This window comes from Asterias amurensis, chromosome 6, assembly GCF_032118995.1.
Source record: "Asterias amurensis chromosome 6, ASM3211899v1".
In the NCBI taxonomy this organism is placed as follows: domain Eukaryota; kingdom Metazoa; phylum Echinodermata; class Asteroidea; order Forcipulatida; family Asteriidae; genus Asterias; species Asterias amurensis.
In genome coordinates, this window is record NC_092653.1 from 17,587,502 (window position 1) to 17,606,594 (window position 19,093).

General features: G+C 38.5%; 1 protein-coding gene across 1 annotated transcript in view; it reads right to left on the bottom strand.

The window, feature by feature from the left end:
- Positions 1–17,471, bottom strand: part of LOC139939171 (ATPase MORC2-like) — a 35,004-nt gene extending 17,533 nt beyond the window's left edge. The window contains exons 1-12 of the mRNA XM_071934945.1: positions 17,184–17,471; positions 15,256–15,309; positions 15,069–15,103; positions 9,070–9,138; positions 8,344–8,434; positions 5,338–5,521; positions 3,628–3,721; positions 2,751–2,877; positions 2,142–2,270; positions 1,878–1,957; positions 1,666–1,748; positions 1,192–1,418 (exon numbers count right to left, since the gene is read on the bottom strand). Of these exons, the coding sequence (XP_071791046.1) occupies positions 1,192–1,418; positions 1,666–1,748; positions 1,878–1,957; positions 2,142–2,270; positions 2,751–2,877; positions 3,628–3,721; positions 5,338–5,521; positions 8,344–8,434; positions 9,070–9,138; positions 15,069–15,103; positions 15,256–15,309; positions 17,184–17,245 (1,235 nt within the window). The 5' untranslated portion in view covers positions 17,246–17,471. The remainder of the gene's footprint in view (positions 1–1,191; positions 1,419–1,665; positions 1,749–1,877; positions 1,958–2,141; positions 2,271–2,750; positions 2,878–3,627; positions 3,722–5,337; positions 5,522–8,343; positions 8,435–9,069; positions 9,139–15,068; positions 15,104–15,255; positions 15,310–17,183) is intronic.
- Between the last annotated feature and the right edge of the window lie 1,622 nt (positions 17,472–19,093).

Sequence of the window (19,093 nt, forward strand, 5' to 3'; positions counted from 1 at the left end):
TAGTACTAAAAAAATGACTGGAAATTAAAAACCTATTGCTGTACCAAACCTCTTGGAAATAACACAAACCTTATTCTACTCCAAAACCGCCTTGAAATAAAAAACCTCGCTATTACAAATCCAACATTTCTTGAAAACCTCTAGTTACTCTTAAACATAATGGAAATGAAAAAACCTTTTGCTGTACCAAACCAATTGGAAATCACATCTTTTCCTACTGAACAACCTAAAGCTACCCCAACACGTCTGAAAACCTGCTCCAAAGTGAAAACTTGTTTCTACTCTAACATTTCCAAAAATTGAATACTTCTTGATACTCTAAAACCATATGCGAATCAAAAACATATTACTTCTTTAAAACACCATGAAATAAACAAACTGTTGCTGCACCAAAACCTCTTACTACACTGAAACCTCTTGCTACTCCAAAACCTTGTTGTTGCACTTAAACCTCATGCTAAATCAACGAACCTCTTGCTACTTATAACCTCCAATTCAAAAACCTCCCACTATTCAGAACCTACTACTAGAATTTGAAACCCTTTCGCTGTACCAAAAAAAGCCTCTTTCAAAACATAAAACCTTATCCTACTCCGAAACCTGCAAACCAAAAACCTCTCGCAACAACAAAACCAGCAAAGCAAGCCCCTTTAAGCTATCTACACCAAAGCCTCCACATATCAACACTTTTTGCACTACATGTACTCCAAAATCATCTGCAGATCAAATCTGCCGTTACTCCTAAACACAAATAAAAACTCATGACATAGCGCTACAAAACCTCTAAAAAAACAAAATCTTGCTGCACCAAAACTCACCAAATTCTTGTCATCATTACATTTATTTACATACTAGAATCTATAGACAAACTATCAGTTTGAGGATTTGTCTATTTTTGTTCTAGTTTTATACTTTATAACACAGAATTCACAATTTAATTGAAAGGCTTATAAAGCTGAATGGCATAAGAACTTATAGATGGCCCCTGGAAAAAAAACTTGTTGTAGCCAGCACTTTGAGGTGGCCTTTGACTTTGTGTGTCTGGCGACTTGCATTCAAAAAATACTTAAAAAATCATACGCAGCGCATAACTGCATGCATCTTTCCATTGTTTGAGTCATCAAAGATGGCAGCCAATGCAAGGCGTCTTATTGTGTCAAACAACTATGTCAAAACAAATTTTCAACTTACACTCCTCCATCCACTTGTGGACCTACTCTCTCATACATCTTGATCAGTCTACCACAATTATAGATGAACCCACCATCATATCTTCGATTGCTTAGGTTCAGACCAAAGGTAAAGTTCAGCGTCTTGGGTTCTTTAAGGGATTTCTGTTGTTTATCTGCTATCTTTTTGCGTAGCGTGGCAAGTTGTCTGAGTTCTATGGCTTCTGTGTGAGCTTGTCTGGTTGCAGCCTATAGACATAACAGGATGATCATTTTGTTTAAAAACATAATATTGTACTGGTTTATGTAAATTGAACTCGTGAATAATATTATCTTTGATTTAAGAAATTTCGAATCAAGACTAACATTTTGACATATGAATACAGAATATTTTCTGGGGGAATTATCAACATAATGAAAAAAATCAAAATAAAAAAAAATATTAATATTATTTTAATGTATTTCAAACAATCAGACAAATGTTTGGGATAAGTACCCTTTTGTCCTTTGGGCCTCCTTGTCCAAACTTCTTCTCCAGATCCCGAGCTTTACTTTCAGCCTCTCTTGCCTTTTCATTTGCTGCAATATAAATTGATTTATTGATTTATATAGTGACGAATGGAATGTATATATGAGGAGGGAAACAATACAAACGTTTACTTTCAAATCACAGGAAAATATTCAAACTTTTCAAATTTGAAAACTCACCGACTTTGGCACTATGGACAGCCTCTGCAGTTTTCATCTCTGACCTCGTCTTGAAACGAGTGGAAGTATACTTGTAAAGCCTAGCAACAATAGATCGAAATCAATAAAGATAAAAAGCTTTGCTTTTCTTCGGATATCATATTATCCTGTATTTTCTGATAATTTAACCATTGTATGAAATATTTTGAGAATGAAGTAACTTTTTTTAAAATTTAGTTGACAATAAAGTACATAAGATAGATCATAGATGGTACAATTACTTACTTTGGTTTGTAGAGCGAGTAGGCAAGGCGTTTTGTGTGCACCTTGTGACCTTGAATGTAGATTTTCATTTTGGGTTCAGCATAGAGAACTGAAGTGTAGGCTCGAAAAGAGCGTCTCTCCGGTACTAGACTGAGGGGAAATAATTACCCGATGAATAATGTTTTATTTGTCAATGATTATATCTCATTGTACTATATTGATACTGTTTTTCATGAAGTACGACGGAAAAAACACATCATATTTTCAACCTGCTTGAGATGTGTGAGCAGTGCTTGTTCATTGAGGTCATAGTGGTCTATGTAAATTGACTCCTGTTGTTACGAGCTCGCATTTATTATTACGAGGTTCCAGTTAATACAAGGTTTTTTGTTGGTCTCCAACTGATGCCCAGTGCTTGTTTTAATGCATTTCAACACAGATCAATTTTTAATGCAACAGCAAGATTTCCCTGGTGTCTTGCGTAAGCAATGAACCATCTAGCATTACACACTGTAGGTTACCAAAGAAATCTGCGATCGGATACCACAAGCTTCATAAATTACGAATTAACAGGCTAGTTCAGCGAATCTCATAATAACGAGAGTCGACTGTAGTGGTCTACATACATACCTATCATCAGCAATTCCCGTTGAAGACACTGATCCAGTCAACAAAATGTCACTAGCATCTGTACTGATATCCAGCTCTGTATCCCCATTATCCATGAGTTTCAAGTGGTAAATGATTACCATTGTTCCTAAAAATCAACAGTTGAATCATTTTATCCAATGAAGTTCACTTCAACCGCTTTCAGTAACAGTCACTGTTTTAACTTTGAAACTGAATTAAACCTTTTTTTCTGGTACCTTTCTGTATTTAACCAAAAGTGTTCACTATAATATATCTAGAGAGGGTTCCATTTAAGGCCATATTTGTCTATTTTGAAGGCACTAAGCTACAGAGCAAATTTCATAAGCGATTTTGAAAAAAGATAAATTAAATGTCTTGTCTGAAGCACTACCAACGTAGAAAGAGTTGCCATTATGATATAAAAACAAAATTTTGTGTGCGAGTGTGTGCGTGAGTAGTTGCTTCGATGTATTTTGAGAGGCTTTAGGTTTTTTTATTAGGCTTATACCGGCCCAAATTTTGTGTAGACCCAGACACAAAGTCTATTGTTGGTTTTTCAGAGGCTTTCAGGGTTTTTTGGAGGTCAGGCCCCACTTGTTTTAGCCTCCAGACACATTGCCAACAGTGCCTGTTGGATATTCCAGTTCTGGTTGTAACTGATTCAGTTACAGTATGTACTGTACCATTTAGTATACTTTTATTTGTATAATGTACGCAATCCATTATGCCTTTGATCTTATAGAATTAGAGATATTTCTCTCAGTTAAGTGTTACTAATTTTGTCAACAAAGTCAGTTTACAAAAACGTGTGACTTTAATAATAATGATTAATAATAATAATAACATTAACTAATAATCCAATGGAAGCCTTTAATACCTGAATCGCCAATGATCTTGTCAAACTGGGCAAAGAATTCAGTCTCCGTTTTAAATGGTGAGTATTTGTATATCAAATCCATCTCTATTTGATGCTGCGGACACAAAATGTACAGATAATTTTTTATTTAAATGACATAAAAACATACTTACTATTATCGTGAACAGTATTTCATACAGGTACTTTCTTTCCAGTTCACAACATATTATGATTCTCAATATAAATACTTAAAACCATATCGGTTGAACACATTACCGTTTGGATAACCAACATTAAAGGTCAAAGAGGTTCATACAGTCGACATGTTAATACACATTACACTGAATGTATAATTAATAACAAAACACCTATCTTATTCTAAAACTATCTTAGTAAATTATTAACACAACACTTCATGTACAAATCTCTATGAGAGAAAGTATCAAAATCACTTGAAATGTTGTTACACATAAAAAAAAAAACATAAACTATCATATTAACATGAACAAATTCATTCACAGCTGTTTTGCAAAATAATGGAAATTGTTTATCTAAACAAAAATGTAACTACCGTTTATGTTTATGTTCCCTTTATGTTCCTGTAACTACAACATAATTTGCACAACAGTAAAGGTTGCTGTACTGTATATAGAGTTTAACTCACAAATGCCATACTTTGCTGCACTTAGCTGCATATCAGTGCACCTAACATTGTAAATGCCTAATAGACCATGCCAAGAGTGACTTTGTATATGCTAGGGCAAACCACATACGTACTATACATGTACTGGCAAATGGAAAACTGTCCCTTTTGTATAATTTCCACATAAATTCAAGGACAAGTTTTTAGGTGTGCCCCCTTTCTTCATACCAAAAATTGTGAAAATTCAGAGAGCGTCATCTTTTTTTGTGCCATGTACAAATAATACATTATTGCACAAATTGTGCCTGAGGGAATTTCAGGCTCTGTGACTCTTTTTGTAAACATGTGATGTCACAGGTTACATGGACTATTGAAAGCAAAGCCTGGGCCCAATTTCATGGCTCTGCTTACCCTCCGTAAGCGCCGATTCCGTGCTTACGGTAAGCAGAGCCATGAAATTGGGCCCTGGTGTGAACCATTTCACTTCACATTGCAAGAGAGGATTCGAGTGTACAGAGAAAAACAATCTGTTAAAATTAGAATACCCACTTCACTTGACAAGCATCACGGATCATACAATATGCAGTGTTGAACACACCACATTCAGGTAGAACCACAGGGCAACCTCACAATTACACCTAAAACAATCTGGCTTCCTGTGATTATTGTATGTGAAATTGAGATTCGCTTTGACCAGATGTCAATAAAAATGAGTCAAGAAGAACATCCCGGAACAATTAAGAAAACAAAAGATCTACCTCAACTGGTCAATCTCCAGTAAACATGTAGTGGCCACAGGGAGCAATAATAATATAGAAGGCTTGGAATTAAACTAAGGCCACTGGCCCGAGTGGCCCTTCAAATAGTTACCACAGACTTTCAATTTTTGGTCATACATGTATTGAAAACTGAAAAAAGCCCTGCCCTCTCATAGATGGAAATCCACAGGCCTGATAATAATTTGGGGGTTGAACAAAGAAAAATATACTAGAGTGGGATTCAACCAACGACCTTCAGATTAACGTGCTCGTGCTCTACCAGTCAGTTTCCCTTATGGTTAATATTGATATTGAATAATTGATACATACCCTTTCTTTCTCTCCAGCGCCCTGCACATATGGATGCCTAGTATTCTTCTCAAAAGAAGGCATTGGCACTATAACTTCCTCAATTTTTTCCTCTTCATGGAATGTGCGAGACAAAAATAAACACGTCATTGTTGCCCCTTGTTTGGTGAACAGGATGAAGTCTTTTCCAATTCTCATAGAACCTCTGAAAAAAATTGGAACATCTTTAAGTTAATTTATCTAATTTGGGGTGAAACAAAAATATGACAAAAAAAACAGGATTTTAACCTTGGTGTTCCAAAGTCAAGTGCCAGCGCTGGCTTTTAGCGGCTGGTTCCATACTTTTTTATGGGGGACCAGTCATATTTGTCGTTGCCGAGCGATTAAGAGCACCGATTCAAACTGTTTTTTTTCTGATCAGCAGAGTGTGAGTTCGAACCTCCAGCCGTGACACTTGTGTCCTTAAGCAAGACACATAACCATTGCTTTGTCCTTTGGATGGGACGTGAAGCCGTTGGTCCCATGTGTTGTGTAATGCATGTTAAAGAACCCAGTGCATGCACTTATGGAAAAGAGAAGGGGTCCACACCGGTGTTCCTGACATCTCAGCATCCAACCATTGGCATCCTAACTATTGGCACTGAGGGAGTGGCTAAACAGTTTTCTAGCCTAAACCCAAACAAGGCCTGCATACCTGACGAGATCCAAGCGAAAGTACTCAAGACAGTCGCGCTGGAAATTGCACCTGCCATGGCAGTTCTTATTCAACAATCTTATTATGACCTGAGTACCAAGCCGGACGACTGGAGTAAAGCGCTAGTCACAGCACTGTGTAAGAACAAACCAAAGAGTGATCCCGGGAATTACAGACCTATCTCGCGTACATGCTTGTCCGGCAAGACTATGGAGCATGTAGTCCTGGGCCACATTGCCAAACACTTATCACAGAATAATATCTTACTGGACAACCAACATGGTTTCAGGGAAAAAACTTCCACTGTCCCCCAACTTACCAGTTCCACCCATCAGGGAAAAAACTTCCACTGTCCCCCAACTTATCAGTTCCACCCATGATTGGGCATTTACACCAAACCAACGTGGACAGACAGACCTGATAATGCTCGATTTTAGCAAGGCCTTTGACAAAGTTCCCCACCATAGATTGGCAGAGAAGTTAGAGCATTACGACATCAAGGGTCCGACACCGAGATGGATACTATCATTCCTCAGAGGTAGGCAACAGGCTCTATCTTAGTCATTCAAGCTGACAGTCAATGGTAGTCAAGCTGGCAAGATGTTTCATCTGGTGTGCCACAGGGGTCGGTCAGTGGTCCGTTGCTCCTCTTATACTCAGCAACCATCTGAAGTCACCAATTTGTCTATTTGCCGAGGATAGCATCGTTTATAGGGAGATCTCCAGCTGACCACGCAATCTTACAAGAAGGTCTTAAACTCTTGCTACCTGGGCTGATACCTGGCTTATGAGTTTCAATGTAGGATAATGTGCACTCGTGTCAATCACTCTAAACATTCAACAAGCCCAGCCTCCATGAATAGAATATCCAGGGAGAAGTACTTCACAGAGCTAAGGAACATCAATACTTAGGTGTCACAACATGATCAGACGACCTGAAATGGACCACCCACTGCCGGAATACAACAACTTAAGACAGCTGAACCCTGGGTGTGCTTAGAAGGACCCTATCAGCATTTAGTAAGGAGGTGAAAGCAAGAGCTTACCTGTCGTTAGTCTGCCCTCAACTTGAATACACTGGAGAGGCATAGAATCCACACACCCAGACTGACATAAACCGATTAGAACAGGTCCAGCGTCAAGCCGCTCGATTTGTGCACTCCGACTACCGCAGAACTACTCCATTTACACCACTGGTTCAAGGTCTTGAGTGGGACACCCTTCACACCAGGCGTCTAATAAACCAAGCCACCACGTTTTACAAAATACAATTCAACATTGTTTACATCAACTTCATCATGTCACAGCCTACACAGCTACAAGTACCAACAATCCTACTCAAATGTTGATGCCTACGGATACTCAACTACCCTAGAGCAATTTGTACCTGGAACCGCCTTCCTGCTTCAGCAGTGAATGGTCCATCGATGGAAACATTCAAGTTGGCAACTCTTCCAGCCATCAGGGAGATGCGTCTACAACTAAGCCTAAGAAGTCTGTAAAGGCTATAAGTTTCGTTTTACACCAGCACCAGCACATCTTTGTATCTACACCTTTTTTGGCACATCCATTGAGTTTATGTTCTTGATTGGCACCTTGAGTTCTTGCTGCACCGGCTGATAGGTCATTAACCACCAACCTCCTAGTTTAGCCTTCAAGGCTGTAAGAAGGAGCAACCCACTGAAGACTGAAGACTGGCTGTGGCTGCTGTATGCGCCGTAGCATCTTGTAAACCATTACACGGTGTGCTAAGGACTAGGTCTCATAATTTCAAAATCTTCGTCCCACTCCCCTTGCAGTAAAAATAATTGGCGCTTTGTATCCTTTAGTAAAAGTTTTATTATATTTAACAGTATCCTTCAAATGCAAATAAACTTGTCTGCTTGCTGCACCTTGTAAACGATAAGACGGTGCTACACAAATGGGACCATAGTTCAAAACATATCTCTGCTTATCTGGTAATAATGACAGAGCTCTTTGTTATACCCCAAAGGGTGTAATAAAGTGTAACTGCGCAGAGTTCAAGCTACAACGTTCAAGTTCCAAGTTTGCTCAAATCAAAATTGTTCTTATGGAAAAGCTAATAATGTGTTCCATGTACTTGTATTAACAGTCAACACTTGTTATAAAAAACACTGTTATAAAAACTTTCTGCTTTAGAGAACATATCTGAAATCTTGAATTTTATTTCTGTTTTGTGTTTCTTTGTTTTACTGCCCTCTTATAAATAACAACCTTCCAGTAATATTTGCAAAGTCCTATCCCCAGCGACCCTTTCATATAAGAGTCGAGTGTATATTAATGCTCCATAGTTCAGAAGGTTTGTCACTTACGATTTCAAGCCGTTTCCATATTGTCCAATCATATTGGAATCCAAGACTCTCTTTGTTGATTTTCCAAACTGGATAACTGTAGCAACCTCAGCTAGATGTAGCAAACAATAAAACTCACTATTAAAATGGATATCCATTTCCCTGCTTCAACTCATCTCCGAAATAGCGAGACAGACATACTACAAATTAAAACACTGTACACTCTAAGTTCATTCATACTATAATTAACTATACACCTGCCTCTGAAGAAAGTTCGATTTGGACCGAAAGCTAAGGCCACCTACCCTACTCATTGTAATATACACTATAGTCAGTGTAAGTACAAGTCTAGTCAGTCAAAAAGATATCATAGTTTCATTATGCCTATGAAGTATACATTGAGGGTAGTACACTGCAGATATCTTGAAAATTATTAGTGAATCATGTGTCAAAATGGACCGTGTTGGACATTTTATGAGTTATTAATTTAATTATTTGGTAAGGGCGGTGCAGTGTTGTGGTAAAAATTTGAGGTACAATCCAGGTGGCTTTTTAAAAATCCTTTTTAAAAACAATACACCATGTCTGCAATAGCATGTTGGATGTCCACCACAATGCACAAATTTGCGGCACAGTGCAATCAAAATGAGACAATCTGAACACCAATTTCCTATAGTTTTTCGTAAATAAACAATGAATGGAAGGTGTGCTTCTTGTCAGTGTATTGTGTGTCTGTAAATTATTTACCTGGATCCATTCCAGACCCATCATCCAGAAAGTTAAGCAGGTAGCCACCACGGAGTGATTCATTTCTCTCTGAAAGAAATTAACATTTTATATAGTAACTAGAATCATACAGAATCCCTAGAAATGCAACTGCAGAATTCTTAAACTCCCCACATCCTTACAGCCATGAAGGTGAAGGCCTATTTGCAAAGTTTTGATTATATTTCCTATTCAGATGCCCCATAAATTTAGGTAAGGGCTTTTCAGAATAGTCACTGTTTCAACCCCCGCCCCCTTCCCAACCCAAATATGTGGGTGGGTGAATCAAAAGAAATAACTGAAAATCAGTAGACTTCAGTTTTTATTTGAAATAAAACAAACATATATAAAGAAATACCCTATGGCCCAGATCGTCAGCATGTCCAACTTAACTTAAACTACAGAGTTATTTCTTTAAGCCATTGAAGACACTGTTGTTGGAGACCTTTGATATAAAACACTTCTTCTTTAGTGTATTTTGAAATCTGGCCGTTTTTTCCAATGTTTTTTTTAACATCGACCTTTCTGAATGATCCCTCGCCCTGGAATAGAATTTTTTTTCTTTCAAACATAAGAGTATATATGCTTACGAACAATAAAACATTTTTTTTAGTAAATGTTTGTCACGATTTATATGTTTAAAAAATATCTAAAGTTGTTTGGGGGCTGACTCCGCCTACCCCTTTTGTGACGTCAATCGAGGCAGACTTTGCCTGCAATGCGTAGAGTAAACACACGTGCAAAGTACATGTACGTCCAAGTCGTGAGTTGGTACATTTCAAAAAGTGTTTTTCTGCATTCAGCAGCAATACACCTGGTCGGCATTGCCGGAAAAAACAAAAACAATTTGTTTTGAAACGTACAAACTCATGACTTGGTCCGTACATGTACTTTGCAATTGTGTTTGCTCTACGCATTACAGGCAAAGTCTGCCTAGATTGACGTCACGAACAGCGCCCTCTCGGGTCGGGTCTACTCTTAAATTTGTTAATAACATAAGAACTGATTTTTAAAAACCTTAGTTAACTGTTTATTCACATTCCACTCATCAAAACACATATATTAGTGACAAAAGCTTTAAAACAAAGACGGTTCATGTACATGTATGTTCATTGCACTATTGGTACGCCTAACCATTATCCACTGTTACATTTCTGTTCGTCAGGAAAAAGTAGTGGCTCGTTTTCTCTTTTCTTTTTAGTTCACTGCTTCCCTGAAAGTTCACACTTGATCCTGCTAGGAGGGTCAAAGGAGGATCTGATCTCAAAAGGGCACTCAAATGGAGATCTCCGGCTAGTGTGAACGCGATCAGGATCATGATCAGACCCTCTTTTTTGATCTCCCTTTAATGCGAGATCAAAGGGAAATCAGATCCCGCAAAGGCGATCAAAAAACAAGTGTGAATGCAGATCGAGATCAGATCCTGCAATTAAAGCTGCTCACATCCGGCCAACGCTCGGCAATCTTCCTCCGTGGTGTAATGTACATGGGGATCGTATACATGTAAACTGCTCACAAAAAGTAAGGAAACTTTTTCCAATCCAGTATATTTGTTAATATTTAATACTCGTTTTGTATATGATATATATCAATGCAAAGCGGAACTCTTCCTCTTTAAAATGATACCACATTTGCAATGATTACATGTTGCTGGACTTGGCTACACGAATAACAATGAGGCAAAGTCACAAATCAAATGTGCCAAAATTACCGTTGTCTGTGAATGGTCAATAGGTAATGCTCAATAATCAAGCTTTTCCGAACCATTAATGGTTTACACAATTATTTGCACCAGTGAGCTCACCAGACACAATTAACCCTAACCTCTTGAAAAACACCCTGTTTAATGGGTATTTGCAAGACGATATTCTACAGCCGGATGCAGTCCCATACTTGCAAACTCTTGTACCAAATGCCATCTTTCAAGAGGACAACGCTCGCCCCCATCGAGCCCGACTGGTGACTGACTACCTGAACAATGTTGGATGCACCGGATGGATTGGCCCGCTAACAGTCCAGACCTGAATCCCATGGAACATCTGTGGGACCATCCACTCGTTACTGAACTTCTTGTATCAATAAAGTGTATTAATATCAGCTAAGTTGTCTTGCTCTATACCAAACTTCTTGTCTCAATAAAGTGAATTAAGATCAGTAAGTAATGTCTTGCTTGTTTGAATTACAGTGTCAATTTGATTGTTCACCCATAACACAAATTGCAAATTTTGGCACATTTGATTTCTGACTTTGTCTCGTTCTCATTAGCGTGGTCAAGTCCAGCAACATGTAATCGTTGCAAATGTGGTATCATTTTAAAGAGGAACAGTTCAGCTTTGCATTGATATATATCATATACAAAGAGAGTATTAAATAATGACAAATATACTGGATTGAAAAAAGTTTCCTTACTTTTTGTGAGCAGTTTACATTGTGCATGTGCACTTTATCGTAAACTGGTCCCCGACCCCATAATTCGTATGAAACTGGTAACCAACATCACAACGATTGTGGATACATGACTCACACGCTTTGCAGCCTCCAAAATTTTAAGTATCGACCTTTTTCGTTCATTATCTAACGTAGGGCGTAAGCATATTTTTTAGCATTCAAACAAATTATTTTCCAATATATTTTTAGTTTGGTGTCTGAATTTTCGTCGAGTTCCAGTTATTTCAGGGAACATGCGCGCGCACAATCATTGACCTCGCACAGTAACCTTTGCCGTCAGCTGAACTGAACTTCAGTTTAACTATGCGAGATCAATGTGAGATCATACTCAAGTGTGAACGCAGCACAAAATGCTTGATCTCGCTTTTGGGATCTGATCCTCCTTAGATCCTTGTAGGAGGATCAAGTGTAAACGCGGTGCCAGTGACGCTGCCATAATCTTCTCATGAATAATGCTGGCGTCTGTACTTGCTATCAATGCAAGCATTACGTGATGCAATTTGAGGCTTTGCATTCATGCCAAGTCATTCGTTGCTAGCTTGACACATTGAATGCCACGGTCATGCCTGAATGAATGCTGTCATAGCTAAGAATCCATTGTCAATCTGCTTTTAAACAGGCATTCAATCATCTGGAGTGTCGCCATGCCAGGTGCACGTACAACAGTTGTGCGTTTCTAATTGCTTCTCGGAGATAAAAGCAAGTTCCGTGGTAACCTCTATCGTGATCTTATCAATTCTTATCTAATCCAGTACCCTATAGAAACAGGCCGATTGCAGAATCTTGTCAGATTCGCAAGGATTTGCAAGGACCACAAATCGGGCAGGCATTACGTTCAGGGACCTGCACATTGTATACAGTGTGACAGTTCGTAAAAATTACTGGGTCTCGGTGGATTTGCAACCTTGAACAACCAATGAATCATTTGAATCGGTGTTGAGTCACGCAACCCCCTTTCACACGTCCCCTTTCAATATCGTACATGTAGTGGAAACTAGCCTGCATTAGAATTCAGTCGGTTATATCGGGGACCTTTGCAGCCTTCTTCTGAACCACACAGACGAGAGGGAAACTGTAATTCCCGAAGATCCTGGCGACTAGCTGCAGGTAGGCAACACATGTGTCGGACAGTGCTACAGAGGTTTGCGTATTTTGATACCGTACGCCAATTCAAATCCCCGGAATTCTTTTAACGCAACAGTTTTGTCATTTCTCGTCTAGCTTGATGTATGGTGGTTCGTGTCGACTACATGCACATCCGTTTGGAATCCCGAAGAATGAAGGTCTACCTCATGGTAAATATTTGGAGCAACAGCACCGCAGAATGGGGTCCATAGCAAATTTGGGTAATACTGGATGGACAGCCAGAAAACTGTTTCCAGGCCGTAAACGTCCTGACAGAAGCACAGTTCCAATCAAGCGTTTTGTATTACAACAAGCGTTCCTAAAGTTAAAAAAGGCAGATGGACGGTCAAAAAACGTAGCCCTGCTCAATCGCCCTGACCTTACCAGGTCAGCAGATGCAAATCCATATCGGGAAAACCTTGTCGGCTACTCCAAACGATTTGCCCGTTGACCTATACTTCCTTGGTAAAGACTAAAGAGCACGACAGCGAGCCAATGATGTTCTAAAACATTGTTTGAAACGACCCCCTTTGACGTAGTTTGGGTGATTTTCACCAAGACATTTCAATCAGAGAAATCCTTCAGGCACAGGCATTGGGCACATGTTTTTTTTTTTATCGAGCCCCCCCTTCTGAACGAACAGATTGTGCTGATGAGGCTTGTTACTCCTTACGTCAGCATAAATTTCACACTTCATTTTGTACCAAAAGTATGATGAGATACATCTTCTTCCCCCTGTGGAAAGTCGAGCCTTACCTAACCCACATTGTTAACGATATACCAAAATAAAAACTCTCACAACACAGACTACATATACATGTACATAACATTACAAGAAACCACAAAGACATCACTCAAAATGCGCTCCCGTGGGTATAAAACACGCACGTGTTGTGGGTCTCAGTTTAAGAAATCCATCACCAACTTTTCTTGGGCACTTTAGTATAAAATATGCTTTAAATCAGAACACCCATCCTTCGCTCTCTTCATTGGCTTCCAATTGACCAACGCATCCACTTCAAAATTCTTCTTCTTGTGTATAAAGCTGTTCATATTATTTGGTTCCGGTATATCTCCTAGACCTCATAGCCCTTCATTCTTCTTCACTTTCATCAGCTACCCGACGCCTTCGCTCTTCTTCAATTGCTCATTTCCAGCTTTCCCCGTGACCCCGCACCATGACACGCTATGGTGTTTGGGCCTTTTCAGTCATAGCTCCACACTTGGATTAAGCTAAAACCCACCTACATTCAAGCAGCTTCTTCATTTGACACTTTCAAATCTAAACTTAAAACCCATCTGTTTGTCAATCTGGTTATAACGCTTAGAAACATCCGTACTAAGCGCTCTATAAATGTTGTAAATATTATTATTATTATTATATGGGTCTATGTATGGGGCCTACACGATTGCCTACAAACTCCCAAATTAAAGGAAACAAATGCCAGTGTCTTACAGTACCTTTAAAAGACAATGAATTTCTTTTCATTGGCTCCTTTGTTTATCCTCTTATGTTCCTGCATATATACATGTTTTTTGGTGTCCCTTTAAAAATATACAACCTCCCTTTTTTCTTCTTTTTTTAATAACAAATACATGTACATGTGTAGCACTTTACAAACTTAAGTCTGATTCTAATGTCATGTCGGTGATACCCAAAGACAATCTAATGCGGAAGCACCCTGCGGCAGCCCTATTAGGTGGTCAACATAAGCTACGTTTCCTTACAAAAATAGGGGAATACAACATTTCTTAACATAATTCCTGCAGACTTGCTATTTTTGTATAATAATCAATACTTTATACCAACAGTCAAAAAAGTACAGGATCTCATGTCATGCGTCTTCCTTGTGACGTCATTTTTGCAAGATGCTGCGACCAGTATTGTACCAATGATTTTCATTACATTACCTGCGATTACTGTCGGTTATATTATGTGTACAATTAATTTTACTCCCAAAGCAAACTCCTGAATCCGAGAGAGTCTGGGTGTCATGCACGCTGTAAAACATGACCTCACAACACGCTTGGCTGGTGAAGGCAAAACACGTTTTTTTTATCAAAAAACAATTCCTAGCTAAAAGTGAAGCGTTGGTTCAATGTACCTTATAGTGTAGATTTAGCTCAAGTTAGTTTTAATTTATAAATAACTTAAAAAGGCAAATACAAGTCGAACCAAGTTTTCCAAGTTATAACGGGAAAACATTATTTTAAGTTTTCTGTTTATTAAACATAACATAGTACATGTATACACAAGTTATACGAGTCCCGTACATGATATAAACAAAGTAACACTGGTTCCTTCTTCATACAATGGTTTATTTAATCAACAGAACATCAACGGCTCAAAGCTTATGTTTATATTTTTATCCAGTTATGCAGCTTCCGGGTGACCTGCTTTAACTTACCCGCGTAAACATCCATCCGTCTTGCTTGCGCATCCCTTTATGAAAAAGAAACAAAATCAGTCAAGGATTAAAACAGATGTTATCACTTGGTTAGCACTTGGTAAGGAAGATAAACAAATGTTTTGTCTTATTTAAGTTGGTGTGGAAGTTATGCAACGAGTTCCGTCTTCGAAGAAAAGAAAGTCACCTTGCATTATCCAGCAGCTCCGCCAATGCCCCGAAGAGGAATTCGTGGGTGGTCCTGTGCAGAAATATTGCAGAGAAACAAATTATTAATAAAAACAAAATTAGGAAAAAAGTTCGGTTCGAAATCCTACTTGAATAGTTTATTAACATTTTGAAGAGGAAATAAACTGTTCCCTTCCTAATGTCATGTGTGTCCCATATTGACGAGATATGCACAGACAAATCTCGAAAAATACGTTACTACAGAGGGAACCGTTACTCACAACTTGTTTTACTATCCATTACTATTTATCAAGTAAGGTTTTATACTATACGACCATTGTGAGTAATTACCAATATTGTCTATCAGATTGTCAAATACCAGTCTTCCCAATTTGTCGTCGAAGTTGCGAGAGACTAGTGGAAGAAAAAAGCCCTTGTCACAAAAGTTGTGTGCTTTCGATCAGATGCTTGATTTCGAGCCCTCAAAATCTAATTCTGGGTCCCCATATCAAATATTTTAGTGAGAAAAAAACTCTCAAAAACTACGCTACTTTAGAGGGAGCAGATTCTTACAATGTTTTATATCACCAGCTCCCAACTAATAATTAACAACTAATTTAGTTTTTATGCTAACAATTAATTTGAGTGATCACCAATACTGTCCAGTGCCTTTAATAAAAGGAAGAGAAGGTGCACAATATGCACCTGTCACTCTTAAAATAACCTTAACCTGAATTGGTTAAAATAAGTAGGCCTATACAGCAGCATTCGATACTATAAAGCATTTTGAGAAGAGTACAACCAAGGACAGGGTAATTGGTATTGTGACGTCACTCTTTGCTAGCAATTAAGATTGATACAAAGTTAAGATCAATCGAAGTGCTTTGTGAAATTGAAAAAGCGCGGAAATCTAGCGTTTCCCGTTAGTCACTTACAAAGCTACAAATTAATTTGTCTTCCCTGTGTGTATCTTATACAACTTCACTAGGCTATGTGACAAAATTTCTTGTTTTGTGAAGAGCAATGAACACTACATTTATGCAGAAGTAAAGAAAAAAAGCTACAGTTAAGTTTCAAACATTAGTCCACTGTATGTGTATTTGTTCCAAAATCAAGCAACTCAAGCTATGCGGTCAGTGGATTAGTCTTAGAATCCCAGACATTCCCATGATAATATCCATCATCCAATAAACAAAAATAAAACCCCTTCGATACTATCTATGGTAGGGTCTGGGCCTTATTTTAAAGAGCTGCTAAGCACACAAATTTACTTAGCATCAAATTTCTTCCTTGATAAAAACAGGACTAGAATCAAATTTCCATTTGTTGCAATTTGAACATTACGTGGAAGTTTGGTTGGTTAATGTTGTTTTTATCAACTTCAAGGAAAAATTAAATTGGGCCCTGAATATTCCATCCGTAATCAACCCAGACGAGCATGTGGTGGGCATTACCATGCAGTAAAGCAGCAAATAGCACGTTGGCGTTTCGCAAAACTATATTATTCCCTACCTCCATAGGCTAACTCATACGCCAACGGTAGTCTAGTAGTAGTATAGTAGGCCTGACACACGGAGATAGAATCAGTAATCACAGTATAGTATTTTCTAACAAATTAAGGTCAGTACTGTTGAGGTTGGAACAGCATAATGACAGACGCACAAGGTCATCACCCACTGTCATTCAATCCAACGCCATGACCTTGCGTAAAATATCCCATGGGATTGTTATCACACGAAAGTGGCGCCTTCACGGTTGTCTGCAAACACTATCTGTGATTTTCTCAATCATCAGACATCATCTGCATTAACGATCCACATGAAAAACCTCTATGATAATTATTACAAAACACAAAGCACACTGAAAACATAATGACCAAATCAGACCATAGCCCTGATAATCATCATACATAGCATGCAGCTATAACAATTCAATATGTCAACTCACGAGTTGGTGTGCAGATAGTCGAAGCTGAGCTGTGCTCTACTCAGCCCTTGGTAGACAACCATGATTTCAGATCTAGAATTTTCGGCGAAGAACAACCATGCAACGGTCAATAAGTTGGATCCAGACTAGCTGTCATCACGACACAAATTCAATCGCGTAACACAATCTAGTACATTCTCGTCAGTCAGTAATGGGGTCTTCCTTTCATAAAACCGCAATTCTCGGTGACGAATTTTACTCTTGTCGTCCAAGTAAAGATCAAGAGAGGACAACGAGGTGGATACTCGATGCTTTTATACACATGTGACAAAAAATGCGTAAACCGATCTTAATATCCCTACGCCTGGTAAGCGCACTAACTTGTATGTTGTACATGTATATGTACATGTACATACATGTACATACAATGTACGTGTAGTATACGCTCATGTACATGTATACATATTAATACAAACACTCCCCATGATAGCCTGGGGTTTTATTTCACGTGTTCGCAAAACACAAAAAAAGAAGCAATCAACCGCAACATTATGGGGTTGATTGGCTGGTACCCATCATGTGCAATGCCTTGCATATTGGGTGCCCATCACGCCCTTCATTAAGGAGACGTCGAGACATGACCGCAGTGCACGTTTGCAAAATTATTATTCATCCGCGTAATGGCTGCCATGTAATGTCGAAATAATACGGAAGCGGAGGAAAACAACAGGAAGACTAAACGCGACTGCCGAGTCGTCCTCTCGATTTCATGAATAATTATGCGGTAATGTTCAGCTGATTGATACAGCCTGTTTGTCGGATAGGATACATCTATTTGAGAGGGATTCTTGGAGCTTTATGATGAGAGAAATCTCAAGTTTTTTCCTGACGACGAATGTGTTTGGAGTCCACCACATCACAGCATTGGTGTACGTGCACATCACAGCATTGGTGTACGTGCATGTACATGTACAAAACCAATATACGTGTGTACACATGTCATGACATGACTGAGTGCAAGCCACCGTTGTTGAAATAAATTTAAAATGTTCACGACCATCATGTCTTCATTATTAACATAATATCCTAGACTATGTAGGTAAACCATATCAAACTTGCATATTGTTTTATCTACATGTTCGTCGTTGCATGGAAAAAGTGTAGGTCGACATATCTGATCATGGTTATGTGAGAGCTAACGATACAAATAATTTGACGGCACTGGTGTGTTCTCTGTTGTAAATTATAAATTCGAAGAGGATGTATCGGCGCGGCACGATGATTTCCGGGATGCAATGTTAGGTGTGCCATTGTCCACGTTTCTTTTCATGGTGAACCTTTAAAAGTTCAATATTCATTTCAAATATCTTTTAATAGTATGGGATTGTATACACGGTTACCCTTTTCGAAGTCCTCCCCCGACGAGGAGAAAAAGCTCGCTCAACACGCGAAGTATAGGAGGGCATGTCGATCATGGAGGAATAAACTAGTAATTTATTCCTCCATGGTCCGATGTACATGGAACCCTGGTCGGTTTTCATACTATAATTAAAGCTCATTCCCGTAAACAAATCGATATGTAACACTTTGTACTGTTGTCAAATAAATGTTGTATGTTGATTAAAATTGAATAAAGTAATCAATTCCTTGTGTTTATTTATTGCCAAAGCGGTACTGGTCCTAGTTTTAATTGTCTACATTATATTAATTGATTTGAAAAAAATTTGAATTTATTAATTTTCGTATGACCCATCAGTTTGAAGTAAGTACATGTAATCGTATTGATCTTGCAGCAAAATTAATATAAACATTACACAAACAAACAATGGTGTGTGCATGGGTCCACTTGTTGATAATGGTTCTTGCTAACTCGTGGTACAATAATATTAGACACCTTACAAACCATTGAACTGGAATCCGTATGGAGAAGT